At 35.9% G+C, this 27,516-nt stretch overlaps 1 protein-coding gene across 2 annotated transcripts in view; it reads left to right on the top strand.

The window, feature by feature from the left end:
• Positions 1-26,768, top strand: part of ADAM32 (ADAM metallopeptidase domain 32) — a 164,332-nt gene extending 137,564 nt beyond the window's left edge. Inside the window, exons 18-25 of one of the 2 annotated variants that reach the window (XM_025393909.1) lie at positions 2,670-2,772; positions 5,775-5,931; positions 13,157-13,195; positions 16,593-16,631; positions 18,076-18,114; positions 23,037-23,075; positions 25,461-25,499; positions 26,644-26,768. In XM_025393909.1, coding sequence (XP_025249694.1) covers positions 2,670-2,772; positions 5,775-5,931; positions 13,157-13,195; positions 16,593-16,631; positions 18,076-18,114; positions 23,037-23,075; positions 25,461-25,499; positions 26,644-26,650 — 462 coding nt within the window. In that variant the 3' untranslated portion in view covers positions 26,651-26,768. The remainder of the gene's footprint in view (positions 1-2,669; positions 2,773-5,774; positions 5,932-13,156; positions 13,196-16,592; positions 16,632-18,075; positions 18,115-23,036; positions 23,076-25,460; positions 25,500-26,643) is intronic. The other variant, XM_025393910.1, reaches the window with a different exon arrangement.
• The last annotated feature ends 748 nt before the right edge of the window (positions 26,769-27,516 follow it).

The raw sequence follows: 27,516 nt of genomic DNA on the forward strand, positions 1-27,516 counted from the left end.
TTATTCTGTTCCATTGGTCTAGGTGTTTGATTTTATGCCAATACCATGGTGATTTGGTTACTGTAGCTCTGTAGTATAACTTGAAGTCAGATAATGTTATGCATTTGGCTTTGTTCTTTTTGCTCAGAATTGCTGACCACATGTTAAGTCATGAGACAAGTCTTAACAAATTTAAGAAGACTGACATCACTCCAAGTATATTTTCTGACCACATTAGATTGAAGCTAGAAGTTAATATTAAAAGAAAGTGGAAAAACTTAAAAAATACATGAAAATTAATAATAATACACAATTGAACAACCATTGGGCTAAACAACAAATCATAAGGGAAATGAGGAAATATCTTAAGACAAACAAAAAATGAAAAAAAGATGACATATGGCAAAAACAGTACTAAAGGGAATTTTTTTTTTTTTTTTTTTTTCTTTGAGACGGAGTCTTGCTCTATCACCCAAGCTGGAGTGCAGTGGCCGGATCTCAGCTCACTGCAAGCTCCTCCTCCCGGGTTCACGCCATTCTCCTGCCTCAGCCTCCCGAGTAGCTGGGACTACAGGCACCCGCCACTTCGCCCAGCTAGTTTTTTGTATTTTTTAGTAGAGACGGGGTTTCACCGTGTTAGCCAGGATGGTCTCGATCTCCTGACCTCGTGATCCGCCCGTCTCGGCCTCCCAAAGTGCTGGGATTACAGGCTTGAGCCACCGTGCCCGGCCTAAAGGGAAATTTATAGTAATAAATTCTTACATTAAAAAAGAATAAAGATTTCAAATAGACATTGTAACTTTACACCTCAAGAAACTAGAAGAAATTGAACAAACAAACCCCAAGTTTGCAGTAGGAAGTTATGAAGATTAAAGCACAAACATGATAGAGAATAGAAAAGTAATAGATAACAAGGAAATTAAGAGTTGAGTTTTCAAAAAGATAAAAAAAATGGGCAAACTCTTAGGTAAAATAGCAAGAAAAAAAGAAAAGACTCAAAATCAGAAATGAAGGAGCAGATATTACAACTAATGTCACAGAAATTTTTTAAGAAGATACTGTGGTTTATATTTATACACCAACACATTGGATAACCTAGAAGAAATTGATAGATTCCTAGAATGATATAACCTGCCAAGACTTAATCAAGAATAAATAGCCTGAAGAGAACAACAACAAATAAAGAGAGTAAATCAGTAAACAAAACTTTCTAGCAAAGAAAATCTCAGGACCACCAGGGGGCTTCACAAATGAATTCTGTTAAACATTTACAGGAGAATTAAACAAGAAAATAAAATTGCAGGCTAATATATCTACAAACATGCATGCAAAAATTTACAGCAAGACATTAACAAACTATATTTGCCGCACATTAAAAGAATCATACACAATGACCAAATGGGATTTATTCCTGGGATGCAAGGATGGTTCAGAATACACAGATCAATTAATGTGGTATGCTAATTGAATCCTAACTCAATATGTTAGGATTAACAGAAAGCCTATATGTAAAAACTCCACAGCTAAAATTATACTCAATGGTGAAATAATGAAAGCCTTTACTTTAAGATCTATAATAATGCAAGGATACTCACTCTGTGCACTTCTATTCAACATAGTATTGGAATTCCTAGATGAAGCAATGAGGCAAAGAAAAGAAATAAAGGGCATCCAAATGGGAAAGTAGAAATGAAGTAGCCTCTAGAGTCTTTTTTTCTTGCTATTTTACCTAAGAGTTTGTCCATTTTTTTATCTTTTCTATATATTCATATATTAATATGCCATGATTATATACATAGGAAACCATAAAGGTTCCATAAAATTAGTAGAAGAATTCAGTAAAGTTGCAGGACACAAAAACAACACTCAAAAATCAGTTACATTTTTATACATCAAAAACAGACGGTCAGGAAAGGCGATTAGTTAAACAATCCCATTTACAACAGCATCAAAAAGAATAAAATATTTAGGTTTAAAACAAACCAAGGAGGTGAAAGATTTGTACACTGAAGACTATAAAACATGAAAAAAATTAAAGGAGACACAAAAAATTGAAAGATATTCCATGGATTGAAGAAATTAATATTGTTAAACTATCCCTAACACTCAAAATTATCTACAGATTCAATGCAATCCTTATCAGAATCTCCATGTTATTTTTCAAAGAAATAGAAAATAAAGAACTTATATAAAACTAAAAAAATCCAGATAATTAGAAGCAATTTTTAAAAAGAAGAACAAAGCTTTTCAAAATATAGTACAAAGGTACAGTAACCAGAATAGTATGTTACTGTCATAAAATAGAGACATATAAAGCAATGGATGAAAATAGCTGAAAGATAGACTCGTATATGCTGGCTCCAGCATGTCACTGGAGGGGTCACATTTGCATTAGAATTTAAGTATGCATTTTTGAAATTAATTGCATGGTAAATTTGTAGGTAAACATTTTAAGATGTCAAATTTTCTTGATGCAAATATTGAGAGCCTCACTTTATAGTTTTTTTTCTTCTTTGTGTGTGTGTGTGTGTGTCTGTGCTTTAGTCTAAGAAACCAAACATTTGATATGTGAGACTGTCGCTCTAAATGAACAAAATTACACTAGATTATGGTACAAAAGTAAGCTTGATGATCACCTTCTATGAGAAAATATTTTAAAACAATCATTTAATTTTTCAAAATGATCCTAGGTGTGTGATTCCAGACAAAAGTGCATTTGTTCACCAGGCTATAATCCTCCAAGCTGCCAAACACGTTCCAAAGGTTTTCCCATATTTCCTAAGGAAGACATGGGCAAGTATCTGTCTCTTCAAATATCCGTTTAATAAAAGTATCAAATTGCTTATGATCACTAAAACAGAGTTCGATTTTGCCACTTACGAAGCAACTGATATTTGTAATGAAAAGGTAATCAGAATTCTCTCAAGAAATGGAAACCAAACATGCCATCTTAATCTTGCTCTCTTTTCTTTATAATTAACTAATTAATCAATTAATTTTTATTTTTTTATTTCAATAGGTTTTTGGGGAACAGGTGAATTTTGGTAACATGGATAAGTTCTTTAGTGGTGATTTCTGAGATTTTGGTGCGGCCATCACTCGAGCAGTGTATACTGTATGCAATGTGTAGTCTTTTATACCTCACCTACTCCCATCCTTCACCTCAATACCCCAAAGTCCATTGTATCATTCTTATGCCTTTGTGTCCTCATAGCTTAGTTCCCACTTACAAGTGAGAACATATGATATTTGGTTTTATATTCTCTAAGTGAAGAGTTACTTCATTTAGAATAATGGTCTCAAACTCCATCCAGGTTGCTGCGAATGCTATTATTTTGTTCTTCTAATGGCTGAGTAGTATTCCATGGTGTATATATATATATATATATCACACTTTCTTTTTTTATTTTTATTTTTTATTATACTTTAAGTTCTAGGGTACATGTGCACAACATACAGGTTTGTTACATATGTATACATGTGCCATATTGGTGTATTGAACCCATTAACTCGTCATTTACATTAGGTGTATCTCCTAATGCTATCCTTCCCCCTTCCCCCAATCCCACAACAGACTCCGGTGTGTGATGTTCACCACCCTGTGTCCAAGTCTTCTCATTGTTCAATTCCCACCAATGAGTGAGAACATGTGGTGTTTGATTTTTTGTCCTTCTGATAGTTTGCTGAGAATGATGGTTTCCAGCTTCATCCATGTTCCTACAAAGGACATGAACTCATCATTTTTCATAGCTGTGTAGTATTCCAGGATATCACACTTTCTTTATCCACTCATTGATTGATGGGCATTTGGGCTGGTTCCACATTTTTGCTATTGCAAATTGTGCTACTATAAACATTTGTGTGAGTGTCTTTTTATGTAATGACTTTTATATAATGACTTCCTCTGGGTAGATTTCCAACAGTGGGATTGCTGGATCAAATGGTAGATCTACTTTTGGTTCTTAAAGAAATTGCCATACTGTTTTTCATAGTGGTTGTACTAGTTTGCATTCCCACCAACAGCGTCAAAGCACTCCCCTTTAAGAACATCCATGCCAACATCTATTATTTTTTGATTTTTAAATTATGACCATTCTTGCAGGAGTAAGGTGGTATTGCATTGTGGTTTTGATTTGCATTTCCCTGATCATTAGTGATGTTGAGCATTATTTCATGTTTGTTGGCCGTTTGCATATCTTCTTTTGAGAGTTGTCTATTCATGTCCTTAGTCCATTTTTTGATGGAATTGCTTTTTTTTCTTGCTGATTTGTTTGAGTTCCTTATAGATTGTGGATATTAGTTATTTGTCAGATGCATAGTTTGTGAAGATTTTCTCCCACTCTGTGGGTTGTCTGTTTACTCTGCTGATTATATCTTTTGCTTTGCAGAAGCTTTTAAATTTAATGAAGTCCCTTCTATTTATCTTTGTTTTTGTTGCATTTGCTTTTGGGTTCTTGCTTATGAACGCTTTGCCTAAGCCAATGTCTAGAATAGTTTTCTCATGTCATATTCTAGAATTTTTATGGTTGCAGGTTTAAATTTAAGTCTTTGATCCTTCTTGAGTTGATATTTGTATAAGATGAGAGATGAGGATTCAGTTTAATTCTTCTACATATGGCTTGCCAGTTATCCCAGTGCCATTTGTTGAATAGGGTGTCCTTTCCCCATTTTACGTTTTTGTTTGCTTTGTTGAAGATCAGTTGGCTGTACATACTTGGCTTTATTTCTGGATTCCCTATTCCATTCCTTTGGTCCCTGTGTCTATTTTTATGTCAGTACCATGCTGTTTTGGTGACTATAGCCTTATTGTCTATGGCCATACCAGCCTGAATGTGCCCAATCTTGCCTTGCTCTTTTTTCTAACATTAAAATATCATACTTGAAGTTGAATACCTTTTAAAATTTCTCTTTACTGATATCATTGACTCTATCTTTTAGAATATTTTCAACCTCTCTTCCTCAGCTTTATGACTGATCCTGTGACCTCAGCTCTAAACAAACATTTGCTCTGTGTCTAGTACTGTTAGTGTGTTTCTGTTATAGAAGAAATGAAATAGAAGACAAGATTTTGCTCTGAAAGAGTTTATCATTTAAATCAGAAAAATCCATCAGTTTCTGCTTAGGAGATGACAGAAGTGATGCTGGCATATTATTCTGTTTGTGCACCACAGCTTCCATTTCTGTCATTCATTCATTTATTGAGTTAGCAAATGTTTATTGAACTCTTAATATATGCCAGGTCCAGGTGCTGGTCTACACACTGGGGATGTACAGTGATAGCAAAGGACAGAATTAGGATTAGGAATCAATTCTTCTGATTTTTATGCCAGTGCCCTTTTAGTAGCATTGCGATGACCCCATTTATAAACATGATCCCCAAGGCCAAAAGCCAACAATCTACCAAAGAAAAATAGGATATACACAAATACACTGAATTCCTTTGATAATGCACCTTGTAAGAGTGCATTTTGGATAACCATGCAATTACACAATCCCACGTTGTATATCACTGAATTTTTTTGTCCCTACTTAGAGGGTTAAAATGAGAGTTTGCTGTAGCTGCTGTGAGACTTGAATACTTTTGAACTTTCCAAAACTTGGTTACCATGCTTTTAGAATGAAAGGTTGTAGAGATAGCCCCAAAGATTATGATTACAATTCTATGATGATATTTTCCATGTTCCTTGAATAACAATACAAATTCAGAACATTCTAATGAATGTGTTACAACTTGAAAATAAAAGTAGATAGTTTAATTTTTTATTTTTATTTTAATTTTGTATTTCTGTTTTTAGATTCAATCATGGAAAGAGCATCTGGGAAGACTGAAAACACCTGGCTTCTAGGTTTCTCCGTTGTTCTTCCTATTCTCATTGTAACAACCATAGTAGTTTTGGCAAGGAAGCATTTGAAAAAGTGGTTCATCAAGGAAGAGGAATTCCCAAGTAGCGAGTAAATTGCATTTGTGTTCTGAAGTTAAACATTAGTACCATTTGAATCTAGTTATATGTAAGACAATATCATGAGCAGCAACAATACTTTACATATCACTGGGATTTTGAGTATTACATCAATATGTCATTTAATTTTATGAGGTAGTTGTGAGTACCCCTGTTTTGAAGACACAAAGATTTGGAAGTGTAGTTTACATAGTTTGCCAAAGTCATTGAACTGTCAGTTGAGAGAGGAAGAACTCAAATATATAATATCTGTTCTTTTCTTATCGAAGGGGGATGATCTGTATCATCTACAACAGAAGTATTTATTAAAAATGCAGATTTCTGGGCCTTACTACAGACTAAATATTTTAATTCACATTGCTGGCTCATATAAGAAATAATTTTAAAAAATTCTTTGGGTTAAATTTTCAGAAGGGAAATTTATAATTTAGATTATTACATTTTTATTTTTCAAGAAATAATTCAAACACTATGAGAATAACATGACAAACATCCTCTTGCCCACCATGGGAAATAAACAGATGTTAATATTTTTCTTGTTTCTCTTATAAAAGAAGCCGTTGTATTTGCAGCCGCAATTTCTTCTGGTATGATCCCCTTGCCTCCCAGTAGAGGATGTCTACACTGAATGTTTGTGTATTTTACATGTTTTTAATACATGTGGCATTATCCATATCCCATAACCTACCTAGTATTGTTTTATGTATAATTTTAAATAGCTATACTTTCTCTGCAGATGCATTTCCTTATCAATTTTGGTTTGTTTGTTTTGTCTTTTTTTTTTTCTTTTTCATGAGCAGTCTGCTCAGAGTTGTTTTTATTTTATTAGTAATTTGAAATATGTAACTTTCAGTTTCATTGAGGTCTCTATTTCTATTGTTTTTTATATCAAGTTTTGCTCTTTTTCCTCCTTTCTGGTCTTTTTACCTTTGCTCTGTTGTGACTCTAGATTTCTTGATTTTAATGCTTTCTTTATTAATTTTCAGCGTTTCTTATTTTCTAAAATAAGAAATACTTTAATAGCAAAAATCTTCTCCTTGTATCTGTCATTTTCTTTATACTCTCTGGTTTTTAAATGATAGTCGACATTCAGTTAAAAAATTTGAAAAATCTAGCAGGATTTCTTGTTTAAATAATGAATCAATTGTGGTCTTTAGTTTTCAATTATGTGATTTATTTTCATTGTTTTAAAAATAATTTTCTAATTTTATTAGCTTATTTTGAGAAACTTGTCTGTGTGATTTAGACTCTTCAATGTTGGAACAAAAAATGAAGTAAATTTTTAGAAATGTGTAAGCTTGATATGCGTCCTCCAATGTTTTTAGGACAAACTTTTAAATTGTGATGTTTCAAACCATTTTTATACATACTGTTTGTTTTTTTTTTCTTTCCTGTCTGTTTGATACTTTGTCTTCTGTGAGAGGCAAACTAAAATTTTCAGTGGATTGTAGCTTTCCCTCTGATTGTTGAAACTTTCGCTTTAGATATTCCGAGGCAGTGACTAAATGCATAATGTTTATTTTAGTTAAATTTTCTTTTCCTTTAATCATTATTTATCGTATGTTAAATACAATTTTCACTGTTTTAGATTGCTATATCAACTTTCTCTTTAAAAATGATGTTTACTTGGTACATCTTTTTTTGTTTTTTTTCTCAATCTGTCTTTGCATTTAGCTGGTATAAACAGTCTTTATATGAAATGCACTAGTGGAGTTTGTTATGCTCATATGCTTAATCCATGATGACATATGTTTAGGCTGAAATTTGCCATCCTATTTTTCTCCTGTTTACCATGCTTTTTTGGTATTTCTTTTTTCTTTTTCTATAATCTGTTTTCTTTGTTTCACTTTTCTTTCTTTCTTTTTTTTTTTTTCTTGAGATGAAACTTCGCTCTTGTTACCCAGGCTGGAATGCAGAGGTGCGATCTCAGCTCACTGCAACCTTAGCTCCCCAGGTTCAAGTGATTCTCCTGCCCCAGCCTCCCAAGAAGCTGGTATTACAGGCATGCACCACCACGCCTGGCTAATTTTTTGTATTTTTAGTAGACACAGGGTTTCTTCATGTCGACCAGGCTGTTCTCGAATCATTTCATTTTTCTGTTCTCTTTCTTTTCCTTAACTATTTGGACATTTTTGTATTCTGTTTTTGTTTTAGTGATTTTCTTTAAATTTTAGCATTTGTAGTTAATGTTATAAAATGTCTAAATTTAATCATTACATATAGTCTTCTTGGAAATAACCCAAGGACTTCAGTCACTTAACTCCTTCCATTTTCAATGCTTGTTATTTGACTTTCAAATTTCTCCCAATAAGTCAGTGTTATTTTTGTTATTATCATCTTTATGTTTAGTCAGTGAATACTAGGATTTTCCAGTGTATTTCCCAGTCTTACTCACCATTTCTTTTCTAAAATTGTTTTGTTTTGAAATAATTTATGGACAAAAAGTTGCGAAAATTGTGTAGGGCTCTCATGTACTCTTTGCCTAGCGTTTTCCAATCATAACATCTTACATGAACACTGCATTTCCACAGCCAGTATAATGGTATTGGTACAATACTTTTAATACAACTAAAGATCTTATTCAGATTTGCTAGTGTTTGTATGCATTCACTTATGTGTCTGTATACTATTAGCACATTTTATCATGTGATTTGTTTACCAACACCACAATCATAATTCCTTTTGGAATCCTACTTTTTCATTCTAGGTTCAATTATCTTTTTTCCCTTAGATTTATTGCGGTATGATTGACAAACAAAAATTGATGATTTGCCTGATATATGTATATGCTGTAAAATGATTATCACAATTACTATAATTAACACATCTATCACCTCATATAATCACTTCTTTTTATGTGTGTAGTGAGAACACTTAAGATCTATTCCCTTAGCAAATGTCAAGCTTTTTAGATATAAGGTCATTATCATCTGAAAACAGAGACAACTTCTTCCTTTTCAATTTGGATGTCCTTTTTTTCTTATTTCTTGCCTAATTCCTGTGGCTAGCGCTTCTAGTACTACACTGAATAGAAATGGCGAGAGGGGCTTCTTGTTTTATTCTTGATCTTAGACCAAAACTTTTACTGATAGCTTTTCCCTGTTAAGTTTAATGTAGCTGTGGGCTTGTAATACAGGTCTTTTGTTATGTTGAGGTGTATTTCTTCTATGATGAACTGTTGCGAGTTTTAATTAAATATGTTGAATTTTGTTTCCTGTAACTATCGAGTGTATTTTCAGCCATCCTTGCATCACAAATATATATCCCACTTGATCATGGTATATGATCCTTATAATGTTCTAATGTGTCTTTGTTCTCTGTCCCCTTAAGGTTAAACCTCTGCTGCACTGGAGAGGCCAAAGTATTCCCAGTCTGCTGGCAACAACCCTCCAGTGCGGGCTGCCAGCAAAAGCACTGGGGTGGGCCAGTGGTGGGTCCATGTATATGTGCATGCAGGCAGGGTAGGTGGGGGTTCCCCCATTTGTGCATGCTGGCAGGGTGGTGAGGGTTCTGTGTGCCCACGCGCACTGGTAAGGAGGTAGAGAGAGGCTGTGCTGGTGGCGAAAGGCTGCAGGCTGGTATCCCAGACTGTTACTAATCTGCTTCTGTCACTACAGTTTACGGTTCTTTTTGTAGAATTTTATATAAATGAAATCATATCATATGATTGTATGTACTTTGTCTAGATTATTTACATCACTATAATTATTTTGATATTTATCCATGCTTTTGTGTGTGTCAACAGTTTGTTCCTTTTTATTGCTGAGAATTACTCAGCTGTATGAATCTACCTTAATTTTTAAAATCTCTTTATCTGTTGATGAATATTTGGGTTATTTCCAGTTTATAGGTGTTATAAATGAAGCTGTTGTGAACCGCTGGAAACAAATGCTCGGTGCCACAAAGAGGAACCAGCACTGAGACAAAGGATCTCTCAGCAAGGCAAATTTACTTCTGCAAAAGGGTGCTTCTCATAGGTCTGGTTGCCATGAGAGCACCCTGAACAAAGGAAAGCAGGGGTTTTTATTTCTAATGCAGCTTGTCCCTACCACTGTGTCCTGCCTCCATTGGCTGGACTTGGACCGCACAATTTAAGCTGAACCCGGTTGACTAACTTGAAAAGTGCAGGAATGCGGTTACACTGATGGAAAGGTAGGAAGATCAGTTTCAGCAGGATTAGCCATTGCAATGGGAGAGGTAATTTACAGAGTGGGTAGCAGATGTGGAATGTGGGCTGTATAGATAAGGACTGGCAGGAAGGTTGTTTACCAGGGCAGGGGGACACAGTGAGTAAAGAAGTCTGGCCTTGAAAGCAGGGAACAAAAAACAAGCAAACTTAAGCAAACTAAACCTTTGAAGAAGAATTTCTTACTATATTTAACATGAACTTTCAGGTACAAGTTGCTATGTGAATATATGCTTTCCTTCTCTTGTTTAATGCCCAGGAATAGAATAATTGGGTAATAAAATAAGTGTATGTTTAAATTCTAAAGGAAGAGCTATGTTTTCCAAAGTGGTTTTGGCATCTTGTATTTCAGCCACTAGTGTATGAGAGTTTTAGTTTCTCCACATCCTTGTGAATACGTGGTCTCATTTGTTTTTAACATTACCAATTCTGATATTGTGTAGTGGTATCTCATTATAATTTTAATTTGAATTTCTCTAATGGTTAATCATGTTGACACTTGTTTCATATGGTTATTTGCCATCTGTATACCTTCTTTGGAGAAATGTCTATTCAAATTATGGGTTATTTTCCTTTTTATCATATTTTTCAAATCTTTTGATCATTTTTGAAATAGGTTTGTTGTATTTTGAGTGTTCTGAATGTAAGTCCATCATTATATATGTAATTTGCAAACATGTTATCTCGGTCTAAGGCTTGTTTTTTAATACTTTTAACAATCTTTTAAACAGCAAATGTTTTAAATGTTTAGTAAAACCAATGTATCAATTTCTTTTTTTATAGATCACAATTTTGGTGCTGTAGCTAAGAAATAATTGCCTCACCCAAGTTCACAGATTTTCTCCTGTGATTTCTTCTAAAAGTTTCAGTTTTAGGTTTTGCCTTTAGATCTATATCTAATTTGAATTAATTTTTATATATGTTAAGAAATATGGAAATAGTGTATTTTGCCCAAAAATTTTAAATTATTCTTACACCATTGATTTTAAACTTTGTTAAGAAGGATCAGAATAGTCAGCCATAAAAAGACAGTACCATTCTGAGTAACTCTATCCATCTTACTCTGAATTACCATATATTCAACTCAGGCAGTAGGAACTCAAACTATTCCTGTCCTTCTGTGAGCACAAGAAATTATTCCCTTTGTTCATTTTGGATAAATGGTTTTACTCTGGCTCAGGTAGTTCCCTCACTGGCAAGCGTTCATCAGTTCTTTGCAGAAGATGCAAGGGGTTGGGGGGTTGGTCCTCCGCCAATCTCAGGATTCCTTCTAAACATTTTCTTTTTTTCTGTGGTATTCTGCCCTGTGAACCCTAGCTTCCTTGCCCTTCCTAGGACCCCAATTCTCTCAGCTCAAGCAGAGAGACTACTGAGATTTGCCTCAGTTTCCCTCACTGCACTACAGCTTGAAAACTCTCCCTAGACAATAAGAAGACTCAATCACAGAACTCACCTTGTTTCCTTCTCTCAAAGTTCACTGTACTGCACTGTCTAGTAGCCAATGTGTGAAATCAATTGTTTCATACATTTTGTTTGTATTTTTGGACATTCTGGCAGGAGGGTAAATTTAGTCTTACTCCATCTTGGCCAGAATTAGAAGTATGCTTTTAGTATTTGCAACTTTCACATATTTTTAATCTCTGCATCTCACATTCTGATTAATTTTCTTAGCTCACTCTTTTATTTCTCTATTTTTTCTTTCCTGTCTGTCCTGGTTTAGACTTATGGATTCCATTCCTGCAAAGATCTCTATGAGGAGTCTAAATATTCTCAGATTAAAGCGTTTTTTAAGCAAATCATTTGTAGCACTTGCTGCATGAATTCATGTGTTAGTGTAGTGTTGACATTAACTCTTAGTGGTTTGTAATGATAGACTCTTTTATTGTCAGTGTCTTTGATGTTTCCCATGAGAATTCTGTGTGTGCTGTATTATGAAGACATATATGTAGGTTGTTGTATTAGTCCGTTTTCATACTGCTATACAGAACTGCCCAAGACTGGGTAATTTATAAAGGAAAGAGGTTTAATTGACTCACAGTTTAGCATGACTGGGAAGGCCTCAGGAAACCTACAATCATGGCAGAAGGCGAAGGGGAAGCAAGGCACCTTCTTCACAAGGCGGCAGGAGGGAGAAGTACCAAGCAGAGGGGGAAGAACCTCTTATAAAACCGTCAGATCTCATGAGAACTCACTCACTATCACGAGAAAGGCATGGGGGAAACTACTACCAAGATTCAATTACTTCCACCTGGTCTCTCTCGATGCGTGGGGATTATGGGGATTAGAATTTAAGGTAAGATTTGGGTGGGGACACGAAGCCTAACCATACCAGTTGTTTAGTTTTTTCTTTCTTAAAGAAAAAATATTTTTAAAAATTTACTATGCATGGTGTTCAAGAATTTGTGGGGGTGTGAACTGGGGTCCTAAAACTGCACTTTTTGGACACTTGGGAGTCCTACTTCTCTTCTTGATGCATTTTTTCTCTCTGTTTATGCATATTTCCCTCTTGCATTCCAAAAGTCACTGGTCAGAAATTTTATTATTCCTGTTTCATTGGTCCCTTCTGGCTCCTGGTTTAGTTAAAGAGTTCACTTACAGCATCTCTGCATCCGAAGGCCTGGGGCTTTAGCTCCTTCTAAGTCAGTGCTATTAAAACTCTGGCCTCAGAGGTAGTCTTTTCTTTAAAAATGAATAAAAAACCAAAAGTTGGATTTTGAAGGTCAGGATCAGACATTTAAGGTCACATCTATATTCTGTGTTTAGAAGGGATCAGAAAAAGCAAATTGGGGTGTTTTTGATACTCTCCTCATTGCAGGATTTGAAATGTGTTCTTCTCATTGATGAGGTATATGAGTAAATGAAAATGTTATTTATTTCCATCTGTGTTCATTGACCTTTGGACAATATTTTATTTAGTAATAATTAGTCTTATAAGGAGAAAATACTGATTATAAAATGGACCGATTTTCATTCATGAAGTTGGCAAGTTTTCTTAGTACTAACGTGAGACATTTTCAATTTTGTTTTTTAGATCTAAATCGGAAGGTAGCACTCAGACATATGCCAGCCAGTAAGTAGATTAGAAGGTGTTTTTAAGATACATGTTGAAAATTAAGAATTAATTGATAATGCACAATTTATTTCTCAATTTTTTTTGAACATCAATTGGTAAAGCAATGCACTGAAATCCAGACTGCTAATATATAGTCTAATTTAGTTTCTAATAAATTAGTCCTTTCTTCATTTAATGAATGTTTACTGGAAGTCTCTTCTGAGGAAACAAGGAATAAAATAGCTGATGCTAAAATGAGATAGGACATGTATAATTAGTAAAGAAAAAGAATTTATAGTGCTTAGAAGTTACCCAGCTTGTGTTATAGAGCCATGTGCTGCATAATAATGTTTTGGTAAATGATAAACCACATGTATGATGGTGGTTCAATAAGATTATAATGAAGGTGAAAAATTACTGTAGCCTAGTAATGTTGTAGTCAACACAACATCAGACAGCAATGCATTACTCACTTGTTTGTGGTGATGCTAGTGTAAGCAAACCTACTGTGCAAAGTAAAATATGTAGAATTCTCATGAGACAATCAATGCTACTTAACCTTACAAAAAAAAAAAGCCACTAACGGTGGTAATGCCAACAGCCAAAGCAATCTAAAGAAATACAGGTAATTGAAAAACCTCAAAAAAATGCTTAGGATCTGCATAGAAGTTGAAAAACAAATGGAATCCATTAAACAATAAATAAAGGAGCTGAAAAAAGATTTTCTTATTTTTAAATTGTTTAGGGAAATCACTCAGAATACAACATAAACAGAATAATAACATATAAAAGACCAGTTAAGAAACAAAAGAATTCAGAGACAGAAAATTTAGAGTGGGGAAGAGTCAATATTTGAAGAAATAAGGTCTCGGACTTTTACAAAATTGAAGATGGGTAGTTAAGTGTCAGGGAATATGGAGTCGAGTTCACAGACTGTTAGAAAATAGTGAGAACTGAAGTTATAGTTAAAAAATATGAATAGGGGCTGTGTGTGTTGGGTCATGCCTGTAATCCCAGCACTTTGGGAGGCTGAGGTGTGTGGAGCACCTGAAAATTAAAAATTAAAAAAGTAGCCAGGCATGGTGGCATGAGCTTGTGATCCCAGCTACTTGCGAGGCTGAGGTGGGAGGATTGCTTTAGCTTAGGAGTTCAAGACTGCAGTGAGCCATGATCACCAGTGAACTCCAGAAAAAAAAGAAAAAAGAAAAAAAAAGAAATAAAATAAACATAAGTAGGATGAATAGGGACAAAATGCAATTTATTGATGATTAAAAGAACAGGACGATTAGGTCAATGTAATTGGCTCTCCCAAACCCATAATTATTGTAGAAATTTATACATCTAGATTCATGACTTCTGTCACAATCTATAAAATTCCATCCATTTGTTGTTTACCCAAGCAGTACACTAATTCAGTCATGAGTCGCTTAACACAAGGATAATTCTGAGAAATGCACTGTTAGGTGATTGTGTTACTGTGTGAACATCACAGAGTGTACTTACAAAATCCTAGATGGTATAGCCTAATATATACCTAGGTTATATCCTATAACCTTATATATATAAGCCTGTACAGCATGTTATCATATGGAGTACTGTAAGCAACTGTAACTGATTGGCTATTTATGTATTGTAACAGAAAAGGTACCATAAAAATATGATATAAAAGATAAAAAATGATATGTCTGTATAGGGCACTTACAATGAATGGAACTTGCAGGACTAGAAGTTGCTCCGGGTGAGTCAGTGAGTGGTGAGTGAATGTGCAGGCCGAGGATGTTACTGAGTCCTACTATAAACTGTATAAACACTGTGCACTTAGGCTACATTAAATTTACTTAAAAATTTATTTCTTCAATAATAAATTAACCTTACATTTTACTATAACTTTTCAAATTGATAAACTTTTTAATTTTATAAAACTTTTTGACTTTCGTCATAACAGCTCAAAAACAAACACACTGTACAAATTTCTTTCTTTATCTCTTTATCAGCTTTTTTGTCTTAATTTTTTTTTTCTTTTTAAACTTTTTTGTTAAAAACTAAGACACAAACAAACACATTAGCCTTGGCCTATGCAGGGTCAAGACGACCAATATTACTGTCTTCCATCTCCACATCTTGTCCTGTGGGAGATCTTCAGAAGCGATGATAGACCTTGAGCTGTCATCATGTTATCGGCCAGGATAACAATGCCACCCTCCGGATACGTCTTGAAGGACCTGCTTGAGGTTGTTTTACAGTTAACTTTTTTTTTTCTTTAAATAAGCAAAAGGAGTACACTCTAAAATAGTGATAAAAAAGGATAGTATAGGCCTGGCGTGGTGGCTCACTCCTGTAACCCCAGCACTTTGGGAGGCTAAGGCGGGCGGATCACCTGAGGTCAGGAGTTCAAAACTAGCCGAGTCAACATGGTGAAACTCTGTCTCTACTATAAATAAATAAATAAATAAATAAATAAATAAATAAATAATAAAAAGTAGCCAGGCGTGGTGGCACATGCCTGTAATCCCAGCTACTCAGGAGTCTGAGGCAGGAGAATAGCTTGAGCCCGGGATGCGCAGGTTGCAGCGAGACGAGATCTCGACATTGCACTCCAGCCTGGGAGACAGCGTGAGACTCCACCTCAAAAAACAAACAAACAAACAAAACGATAGGATAGTAAACACATAAACCCAAACCAGTTATTATTATCATTATCATGTATTTTGTACTGTACGTAATTGTATGTGATGTATTTCCTATGACTGGCAGCACTGTAGGTTTAGATACTTCTGAAGTCATTCAGCCTCAGCTCCTGTTTGCTCTGTGAGCTCTCAGTTTTATCATTTTTATTGGCAACAGGAGAGTCTTTCTTTGCTGTGAGCCTCAGTTGTGTATCAAATGTTTGTGTGTGTGATTTTTTTTTCAGTACTCCTCTATGCAAGGAATGGAAAGAGAAAATTGTTGTGCCAGCTCACTCTGCTAGATTGCCTAGGGGGCAGTATAGGTTTTAATTTACAAAATATTGTCTTTTTTTTTTTTTTTTAACAATGAATAAAAAAACCAAAAGTTGGGGTATGAAGGTGAGAATCATTCAAAGTCAAATCTATGTTCTATGTTTAGAAATAGCTAATCTGTGTTTTTTCTGAACAAATCTATATTCTATGTTCAGAAAAAGCAAATCTGTGTTTTGTGGATACTCTCCTCATTGCAGGATTTGAAATGTGCCCTTCTTATGGATGAGGTATGGGGTAGATGAAAATGTTATTTATTTGCATCTATGTTCAGTGACCTTTGGACATCATTTTATTTATCAGTAGTTAATCTTTTAAAGAGATAATACTAATTATAAAATGGCCTGATTTTCATTCATGAAGTTGGCAAGTTTTCTTAGTGCTAACTTGAGACATCGCTTTCAATTTTTTTTTTTTAGATCCATCTCAGAAGGCAGCACTCAGACATATGCCAGCCGGTAAGTAGGTTAGAAGATGTTTTTAAGATACATGTTGAAAATTAAGAATTTATTGATAATTCGCAATTTATTTCTAAATATTTTTGAACAATGTCAATTGGTAAAGCAATGCACTAAAATCCAGACTGCTAAGATACAGTCAAATTTAGTTTCTAATAAATTAGTCCTTTCTTTAATAAATGTTTACTGGAAGTCTCTTCTGAGGAAACAAGGAATAAAATAGCTGATTCTAAAATGAGATAGGATATATATAATTAGTACAGAAAAAGAATGTATAGGGCCTAGAAGTTACCCAGCTGGTGTTACAGAGCCGTGTGCTTCATAACAATGTTTTGGTAAAGGAGAAACCACATGTATGATGGTGGTTCCATAAGATTACAAGGAAGGCAAAAATTCCTATAGCCTAGTGATGTTGTAGCCATCACAACATCGGACAGCAATGCATTACTCACTTGTTTGTGGTGATGCTGGTGTAAACAAACCTACTGTGCTTTGCAGAAGACTCCTTGTGGAGGTCATGTTTTACCCTCCTGTGTTGATAAATTTTTACATTAACTGTTGCTCTGGAATTCATGGGAAGCATGGATTGGTGTCCTTATCATATACGTGTGAAGAATTAAGACTCCTGTTTCTCTGTGTGATTTTTCCATCCAAATTCCTAAACCAGTTTAGGTGCTCAGGGTTCCCATGCCTCCTGGTGTTGATTTTTTATCTCTACTTCTGAAGCAGTTTCCCTAATGCATCTCTGTGTCTAGTGGCCACAGCTTTTACTATCCCTGCCTTTCAGGGCTTCCAGGTTTAGAGAAGGAGGTCAGCTTCATCTTTCTAGGAAGTCTCAACTCTTGATAAGCTGATGTGGCTTATGAAACTGAATTATGTACCCCCAAGCCATTCAGATTTACTTTGTATTTACCTTTTGCATTTTCATTTCTCTCTCTCTAACTATCACTAGAAATGGCCTTTTTTCTTGTAAAGGTTTAGTAAATAGTATGTGTTGTTTTTGCACTAGTTCTCTATGTGTAGGATAGGAGGGGAAATTACCATACCTCCCCATCAGCTCAGTCTTCTTGATATTAGTGTGGATTTTGAATCACAAGCTATAGCAATGTATTTATCAATGTACAGACTCTGAAGGCCAGAATCAGGCATTTAAAATGAAGCATATATTCTGTGCTGGAAAGTGAAAAAGAGAAAAACAAATCTGTTTTCTTGTTCCTCTGCTTAGTTGAAGATTTGAAATTTATACCTTTTATGGACATTGCATATGAATAAAAACTTTACTTGTTTGCATATGCTAATTTAGTAGTCTTTTGAAATTATTTGTTAGTGGTGATTCTTGGTATCAAATAATTAACACAGTTTATAAAATTATCTGACATTCATTGTGGAAGCACATTTTTGTTTAGTATTAATGAGGAAGCATTATTTTTTCGCTTTCTTTTAGAACCAGATCAGAAAGCAGCGGTCAAGCTGATACTAGCAAGTAAGTTAATTAGGAGGCATTTTTAAAAGTAATAAGTATGTGTTAAAAATTGAGATGAACAAATTGATAATTAATAATGACTTGCTAACTATTAACTGAGTAGCCACAATTAGTAAAGTACTATACCTTAAAACAAGCTATTTGCTGATCTAGCAACTTGTGAGTATTTGTCTAAATAAGACAATATCTTCTTTCCTGCAGTTTAGTTAATATGTGTTGGGAGATTATTTTGGAGAAACAAAGGAAAACATTTTTGGTGAAATGTTTAAGGAGCTAATTCATAAAAAGGATCTTTTTGTATTCTTTTTCTTGGAGTACACGAAGGGGAAGTTTACCTTTTTATTTGGAGATGGTACAACTAGAAACTAATATGTATGCTGGTGAATAACTGAGTGAATGCTCACATAGGTCACTTGGGAAGCATTTGTTGAAAATAAAAAAGCATCACAAAGAAACAAAAATTCCACATCTTTCATAGCCTCTCAGTATTACTAGGTTCCCCTCCATTTCCTGAAAGGTGGATGTCTTTTTATAATCATCTACTAAGTCTTTACTTCCCCGCGCTCAGCAATTGTGGGTTTTGGGTCCTTCTGCAGATACAAAATGCTTTGACGTTTTTACTGCTCCGTCTCTGAGTTATAGTTTTTATATACATTTATAGGGGGCTGGTGTTTTTCTTGCTAGGTTCCTCCAAGCCCACTGCTGTTCCCAAACACATCCAAATCCACAGGGCAAACTCTAAGCTGCACAAGGAGGTTGTATGATTTCTTTTGTTCCAGAAGAAATTTACCTCTTCAATAAGAATGCCTGCATTTCTCATTTCTAATCTGTCTCATTATTCTTCTTCCTTACAGTGACACTTTGGAGTCATGAGTTCGTCTTTAAAATGTTGATTTTTATTATCATGTCCATTCTTATTATTGTGACCAAGGGAGTTACCATATAGGGATCAGGCCCAGCAAGCCTCAGGGAGCCTTTTCTCTTACTGTATTCTGTCATCTCAGATAATAAAGCCCGTGTCTATCTTGCTCAGCATTGCATAGCTAGCACGTAGCAGAGTGCTCGGCTTGTATTATAAGTGATCAATAAATATTGTTGAAGGAATGAATGAATGATTACCTTTGATCTTCACACAGAGGCAACTAAACAAAAACACAAACACAAAGATACATAGAAAAATCTATATACATTTGTGCACATGCATGCATGCACACACATCCATATATCCATGATGATGTTGTCGCTTCCTCCATTTCTTCTTTGCTCAATATATCATCTCTCATCCTGAAACCCCGTTAACGTAATTCATCTCTCCCAGGGCTCTTTACCTCCATTTGGTGAGGGGTGATAGCATCACCCATAGGAAAATGTACATTTCAATAGACATCGTTTAATTTGGAATGTTAAACCACTGGTCTAGCCTTCTGGCTTAGCGTGCACCAGGGAATCATTTTAGAATAACTATTCATTTGAATTTTGGTAACATCATTTGACATGGTGGTTGTGCTTGAGTGATATAACATCCACCATGGTTTTCATGTCATTTATTTTTTGAGTAATCTTTAACTGGTGGGACGTCAGTGGAAAGGTTGTTGAGGCCAACGAAAGCAGAGAGGTGGAATGAATTCCAGTGAAGCAGGGTATTTCCTTGACCCCTTCAGGGGAATCATGACAGGGGTGCCTCCTTTACTCAGCCACCTGACTCCTTATCGGAGGGAGCGCGTGGGTGAATGAGGTGGGAACTGCTGGAGTGCAGGAGTGCTGGAACCAGCCGTCCATTTCAACCCTGGCTGGGCGGGATCAAACTCCACTCACTGGAACCCACTGCGTTCTACCACTCGGGAAGGAGCATGCAGGTGAGCAGGTGCAGGAGCCAGAGCCAGCACTTTTGGGCGCTGGCAGGAGCGAACTCTGTGCACGCCCTGCAGCAGCATCCATGCGGAGTGCCTGTGACTCCCAAAACCCCAGGGGCGTGTTACAGTGCTCTTTTAGCTTAGATGGCTTAAGCGTTAACAGCTCAGTAGGCCCTCTGCCTTTTCTAGTGAGGCGGCTGCTCTCTGCCAGTGAGGGCAAAGGGACAGTGTGACAGCCTTTTGAATCCACACTTGTGGCTCCCAAACTCTTGTTGCATGAATGAATTGAAAGATGATAAATATGAGGAATTTTATTGAATAATGAAAGTGGCTCTCAGCGGGAAGGGGAGCTGAAAAGGGAATGGGCAGGAAATCTTCCCCTCAAGTCCAGGCACCTTGGGCTGGACTCTTCTCTGAAGTTATGCCATCAAACTGTCCCTCTGAAGTCTAGCCACTTCTCTCTGACCTCCAGCTGTAGTCCCGGACAAGACATCCAGCTGCCTCTCCTCTCTGCCAGCTGAGTCTGGGGTCTTTATAGGCCCAGAACGGGCGGGGTGGGGCCGTGGGTGGTTTAGGAAAAGGCGACATTTGAGAAGGAAAACAGGGATAGAAGTTCTCTCTTTGGGCTGTGGTTTCAGGCTTTTCAGCTTGAGGGTGGCACTTTTGCCAGAGACCCACCCTTCTCTGCCTAGAATTTCTCTGCCATCTGTTCCCATCACCAGTATGGGTCACATTAGTACCACTTTAGTGTAATTATTTTAAATGTCTAAATTCTTTCAATATTTCCAGTCTTTTCCTAAGCAACCCAGAAGAATCTTTGAGAATTTATCAGCAAACTCTAAACATTACTCTCCTATATTATTGTCATTTGGCTTTTAGCTTCTTCTAGGTTTTTACCTACAGAATCCTACCCTCCATTATTATTATTATTATTATTATTATCATCATTATCATTTTTATATTAAATTAATACCTGCTAGGATCTTAAAACATGTTTATCAGTGGCTTTGCTCTCACTATTTATTGTTGAATCCACTGATTTTTCATTATGGGCCTAGTTTCCTTTTTTCTCAAGTACAACCCTTTTAGTTTCAGTTTAGAGATTCTGTATTATCAACATTTTGTGTTAAATGCCTAAACATGCTGTTTTTATTCCACACTCAATTTTGAATGATAGCTCAAATGGTTTCTCCTAGCTGAGAAGGACTTTTCTGCAAGTGTCTTGTAATATTCTGTTGTTGTAATGTGCCATGTATGGTCATTGATGAGACCTTAGTTGTCAGTATCATTATTTATTCCCCTCTCAATTAATGTGTTTTTTTCTAGGTGGCTTCTAAGATTTCCTTTTTTTCTTGAATGTTTTGTTATTTTATGATTATATGTTCTGATAGAATTTGTTATTATTTATCCAGCTCTGGATTCAGTATAGTATTTAGATATCAGGACTCAGGTCATTAAATCTAAAAAATTAATTCAGTCATTATGTCTTCAATTATTGACTCTTTCTCATTCTTTCTCTTTTCTCCATTAGAAATGATTATATTTAGGAGGGTCTTCTCATTTTAACCTCCATGTTTCTTTCCTTTTTTTTTTTTTTTGAGGCGGAGTCTTGCTCCATTGCCCAGGCTGGAATGCAGTGGTGTGATCTCAGCTCACGGCAACCTCCATCTCCTGGGTTCGAGCAATTCCCTGCCTCAGCCTACCGAGTAACTGGGATTACAGGCACCTGCCACCACGCCTGGCTAATTTTTATATTTTTAGTAGAGACAGGGTTTCACCATCTTGGCCAGGCTGGTCTTGAACTCCTGACCTCATGATCCACTCGCCTCGGCCTCCCAAAGTACTGTGAATACAGGCATGAGCCACCACACCCGGCATTAACTGGGGTCTTCATGTGTTACGCCTTTCTACCTCTCTATCTGACATTGTTTCACTTCCTTATATCAGTTTCCAAATCCTCCATTTTCTTAATAGCTATTTTTTTTTTGCTTCATTCCTGCCTTGATTTGTGTGGAGATCCTAAATATTTCTATTTTGAAGATTTTTATATTATCTGTTGATCTTGATGTGTGAATTTTTGTTTTGCAATTTAGATTGGTAAGTCCACCCTCAAGGGCAGTGATTGTTCTCATGGAAATTCTGCATGCCCTGAGTTGTAGAGGCATGCATTGGGAGGATGAGAGAATTTCAGGTTTGCTTCTCCTGGGGCATGAATGTCGTAATGTTTTCCATTACGGGTAGTGGAACTGAGCAGTTGAGGTCTGCATTGCATGGTGCAGGCCTGTGATTCCTGCATCTCTAGATAATCCTTTTCTTTTCACTTGGCTGAGAAAATTTGCTAGTTGTGTTCTGAAGTGCAGTGGTCATAGGTTTTATTATTTTCATTAAAGACTACCAGGCTTGGAAAACAGCTCCATTCCAGCTTTCTAACGTGTCAAGATCCATGCCCTCAACTCCTTCCAAGCTAGTGTTAATGAAAACCACATCTTTTAGGGTATAAGTAATTCAGCTTTAGCTCTTGTTTTCCCTCTGAGCTTCTAATTTCTTTATTTTTTTTAAATGATAGAAGGAAAACACTTTGTGACTGTCAGTCTTAGTTATGTATATGTTTTTGTTTTCTTCAGCTTTTCTCTATGTATCTAATAGAAAGGATAAGTTTTCCTATTTCCAGTCTGCCAAACTGGTCAGAAGTAAATGTAAGTTTTAATTTACAAAATGCTGCAATTTGTGTATTAACAAATACAAAACTAACTTGGAGGCTGAAGGACAGGTTTAGACATTTACAGTTAAATTTATATTAACTTCAAAGTCATTTGAAAAACCTACTATCTTGATACTCTTCTCTGCTAGAGAATTTACATTTTGTACCATATGTTGCATTTGGTGTTTGAGTAAAAAAGAATGCTATTTATTTGCATGCTCCAAATATTTAAATAATTAGTTTTGGTGCTGTAAAATGGCCTGCTTTTCATTCTCAAAGTAGGCACGCTCTTAGTGTTGACTTTTAGATAGTGTTTTAAATTTATTTTTGACAATATTTAATAGATATTGTTTTTAATTTATTTTTAGATCCAAATCAGAAGATAGTACCCAAGCATATACTAGCAGGTAAGCAAGATAGAAAGTGTTAGTTATAAATAAGTATGTTGAAAATTCAGAATGAGAAAGTTGATAATTCACAAATAATTGCTCAACATTTTTTGAGCAGCCACAATTGATAAAGTCTACACCAAACCCAACTTATTAATATTTCCCATTCTAGAACAAGCATTAAATTCCATTAATCTTTTTTCTTCAATTGACTAAATTTTTATTGATTACCTACTCTTGTGGTACATAAGAAATAAGCTAGTGGAATTTAATAAGAGAATTTATAATTACTTTGTGAAACTAAATCATAAGCTGAACATTTTGCATCCTTTATTCTGGGATACACAAAGGGAAAATAGTACTTTTGCAGGTTGCATTTACACCCACAAAAACTCAATGTGAACAACTGAGTGAATGATTATTTCCACTTAGGAAGAGTTGGGAGACAGTATTACAAACACACTAAAATTCTGCATTTCCCACAGACCCTCAATGTGCCACACATGTGTTAACAAGGGTTCTCTGAACTTGTTTAGAGAAGCTTTTCGTTTCCTACACCCCACAGTTGTGGCTTTGTGATCCTTCTGAAGTTATCAAATATTTACTGCTATGTTCGTCATGGTTTCTCCATTGTAGAGTTTTCATTTTCTTGTATTGCCTAGTATTTTTCCTTATAGTGACCTCTTTGAGATACATTCAACCCACTACTATTCCAAAATATCCTTTATACACATAGATTAAATTTTCTAGGCTACACCACAACATTATTTGGTTTCTATTTTCCCCAATGAAGGCACCCCATCCATTAGGAAAGCTATAGTATTTCTGTCTCCTTTATCCTTTCTGTTGTTCTTGCATGTCTCCTAGCATAAGCACCCTTTTACAGACATCAGTTACTTTCTCTAAGTTATGTTTGGTCTCCATTCTCTGTCACTATCTCCAAGGGAGTTGTAATAAAGTGCTCAAACACTGCAATTCTCCCAATCTTCTGCTCACCTGGAAGCATTGCTCTCCTTTTAGGCTCTGAAATCACTTGATGGTCATGTCCATGTTTATTTTCCTTACCTATTTATAGGTAGCATCTTGCAGGGTTAATGCTCAACAAATACTTGCTTAACGAATGAGTGGTTACTCTTGAAGTTCACACGTGCACATATAATTCTTAGTGGTGTTACTACTCTAATTGTCCCCTTACATGATCTCTCCTCATAAAATATGCCATAATCATATCATAATCATCCTCTTTAAAAGTAATCAATTCAACTAGATTGAGGGATAGACAAGGGCATCATCTATAGGATAATATACACTGGATTTGGGGAGTATAATTTGAAATGTTAACCCGTTATTCTAACTTTGTGTTTAGCATACCCAGAAAGGTATTCTGTGATTATTCTTTCATTTAAATTTAGTAGGCTAAGCAGACATAATTGCTGTCCTTTACTGTTGTAGCATTCACTGTATTTTCTTGTATTTCTGTTCCTTTTACATTTATATTTTTAGTACTTTTGTTGCCATTGGGAAGCCAGTGGGAGATGTTGGTAGAGCCAATTCCTTGGGTAAATACAGTGAAACAATATATACATTTTTTAAAGCCAGAAATTTAATGGGTGTATATGTCAGTAGACTCATACGACTATAAATACAAATCTTTTTATTGGTTTGGGAGATAACTAATTATATTAAATAAGAATGTTTCATGGTCAGAGTTGTAGGAAAAATCAACACTAAGTTTTGAAGATATCAAAGAGCAAAGGTAGGGAAAGGACGGGAGAAGTGAAATTATACATTATCACTGAAGACTCTCAATCATATTGTATTGTCTTCTCTGTGAATTAATCTTGATTACTTTGTCTTCGGTTCATTATTTTTCTCTCCCATTCTTTTAGTTGGGGGATTAGAAATAAGGAATCTGTGGATATAAAAATGGAAAAGACTGGATGTGGTGGCTCACATGACAAAATGCTATAATCCCAGCATTTTGGGAAGCCAAGGTGGGAGGACTGGAGTTCCTCCAATTAGAAGGTCAGGAGTTCAAGACCAGCCTGGGCAGCAAACTGAAATCCCATTTCTACAAAGAAATAGAAAAAATTGGCTAGGCATGTTGGTGCATGCTTGTAGCCTTAGATATTTGGGAGGTTGAGGCAGGAGGACATTTGAGTCCCCAGGAGGTTGAGGCTGTGGTGAGCCACAATCATATTCCTGCCCTCTAACCTGGGTGACAAAGCAAAACTCTATCTCTAAAAAAAGAAAATGGAAAAGAGGTAGAAATTTGGCAAATACTTCTTTTTTAGTACAACTTTGAAGGGAAAGAGGAAGAAATTGCCATAACAAATAAATACAACATAACTTTGACAGGTTGTATTATAACAACCTAAAAATGTTGTTTCCTTATTTACTTAGATCCAAATCACAGGAAAGTACCCAAACACAAAGCAGTAGGTAAGTATATTAGAAGGTATTTCTTAAAAATGAATACATGTATGAAATTAAAATAAAATTCAGAATACACAATTAATTCCTAAGTATGGATTGGGTAGATGAATTGGTTAAAGTACTGCACCAATAAATAATCTATCTTTCTTTTATTCTTTTTGTTTGTTTGTTTTTGACAGAGTCTTGCTCTGTTGACCAGGCTAGTGCAATGGTGCGATCTCAGCTCACTGCAACCTCTGCCTCCCGTGTTCAAGTGATTCTCCTGCCTCAGCCTCCTGAGTAGCTGGGATTACAGGCTCATGCCACCATGCCCACCTAATTTTTGTATTTTTAGTAGAGACGGGGTTTTGCCATGTTGGCCAGGCTGATCTTGAACTCCTAACCTCAGGTGATCTGCCCCTACTCAGCCTCCCAAAGTGCTTGGATTACAGGCGTGAGCCATCATGTCCAGCCTAAATGACCTATGTTCAAATGACCAATCTTTACTAATCTTGTTACTAATGAGTATTTAAATAACTTAGTTTGGTTTTTTTTGTTTTCAGTTTAGTAAAGTTCTCTTAAGTTTATTGAGAACTTGCTCTTGTTGATAGACTAGAATTAGAGTTGTACCTAATAAGATGGAAGATCTGTAAATTTGTTTATAAAACAAATCTGTAATTGTGACCATTTTATTCATTAGGCAGCATAGGCTACACTGCTTCAGGTCTATGAACTTCCAAAGACCAAAAGGCCAAAATACTGTTACACACACATACACGTACGCACACACACACACACACACACAAAATAATTGGCTGCAAGGTATGCAAAAAGGAAAATTAATGTGAATTTAAATGTCTAAAATATGTAAATACATTAACTTAATTGTTAAATTCATAAACATTTCATTTTATATGAAATAGTTTTAATTTTTTCATTTGCAAGTACTTCTGATTAAATATGATGGTTCCTCAGAAATCAAAGAAAAGCACAAAGTAAATAAGTGGCTCGTGGTCAAATAATTTCACAGGCAAAATTGTAAACATCCTTTCAATAATTCTTTTTTTGGTGCCACATGAATTTTCCACTTGGCAGTACCCCAGCTGCTTGTACAGTGGGAGGGAGATTGCTGTCAATACTTTGAGCACGTGTTTTTTGTTCTCTTCTACAGTAACTAGTGGTTCCTTCAGAAGGCAACGGATAACATCGAGAGTCTCGCTAAGAAATGAAAATTCTGTCGTTCCTTCCGTGGTCACAGCTGAAAGAAACAATAAATTGAGTGTGGATCAATTTGCATGCCAGTGTGTTCATTTTTTTTTCTTCCCTTTCCTTTACCCCCGGCGACCGCAGTTTTGCAGCTGCAGGGCCCTTAATTGAAAACAGTCCTCCAAACTCATCTCAGCTGTCCCCACCCCCACCTGACTCTGCACGAGCTCTTCCCAATTGTCTTCTCTGCAGCTTTTCCACGACTCCTGCCCCTGTGCCCCCCGCCCCATGCCACCCCCTTTGTTGTACTGCCTGGGGCCCCAGAATCTGGGCAGTGTACCGTGTTCCTCCTTCTGGTCCTTCTCGTCCTTCTCGTGGGATTTGGCTGACTGCACACAGGTCCAATATATCCAGATAGCTGCCCTCCTCATCCTCCCCATGACCCCGGTCTGGGCTTGAGGGAGGACTGTTTGTGTCAGGGATTGTAACTTCCCATCCAGGCCTTTCCCTCTACCCCCGCCCGCCCACCTTTCTCTTGTCCCTTGGCCAAGTGACCCACAAGGTCAAGCCCAGAAGACAGAGAGGCAGCTTCTGAAGGACCCTTAGGCATAGGTCTTAAAGGCAAATATGATTCCCTTATTAGAATTTGGTATGAGGCTTGAAAAAATGATTAGAGAAAGGTTCTCTCATTTTCCATTTTCTGAAATAATCTGAAAAAATTGTTTAGATTTTCAGTTAAATGTTTGTCAAAATTCACCAGTGAAGCTCTCTGGGACTGGAGATTTTTTTGTTTTTGTTTTTGTTTTTTTTTTTGGCGAGGGCAAGATTTTAAATTACA

Source organism: Theropithecus gelada, chromosome 8 (genome assembly GCF_003255815.1).
Source record: "Theropithecus gelada isolate Dixy chromosome 8, Tgel_1.0, whole genome shotgun sequence".
Lineage (NCBI taxonomy): Eukaryota > Metazoa > Chordata > Mammalia > Primates > Cercopithecidae > Theropithecus > Theropithecus gelada.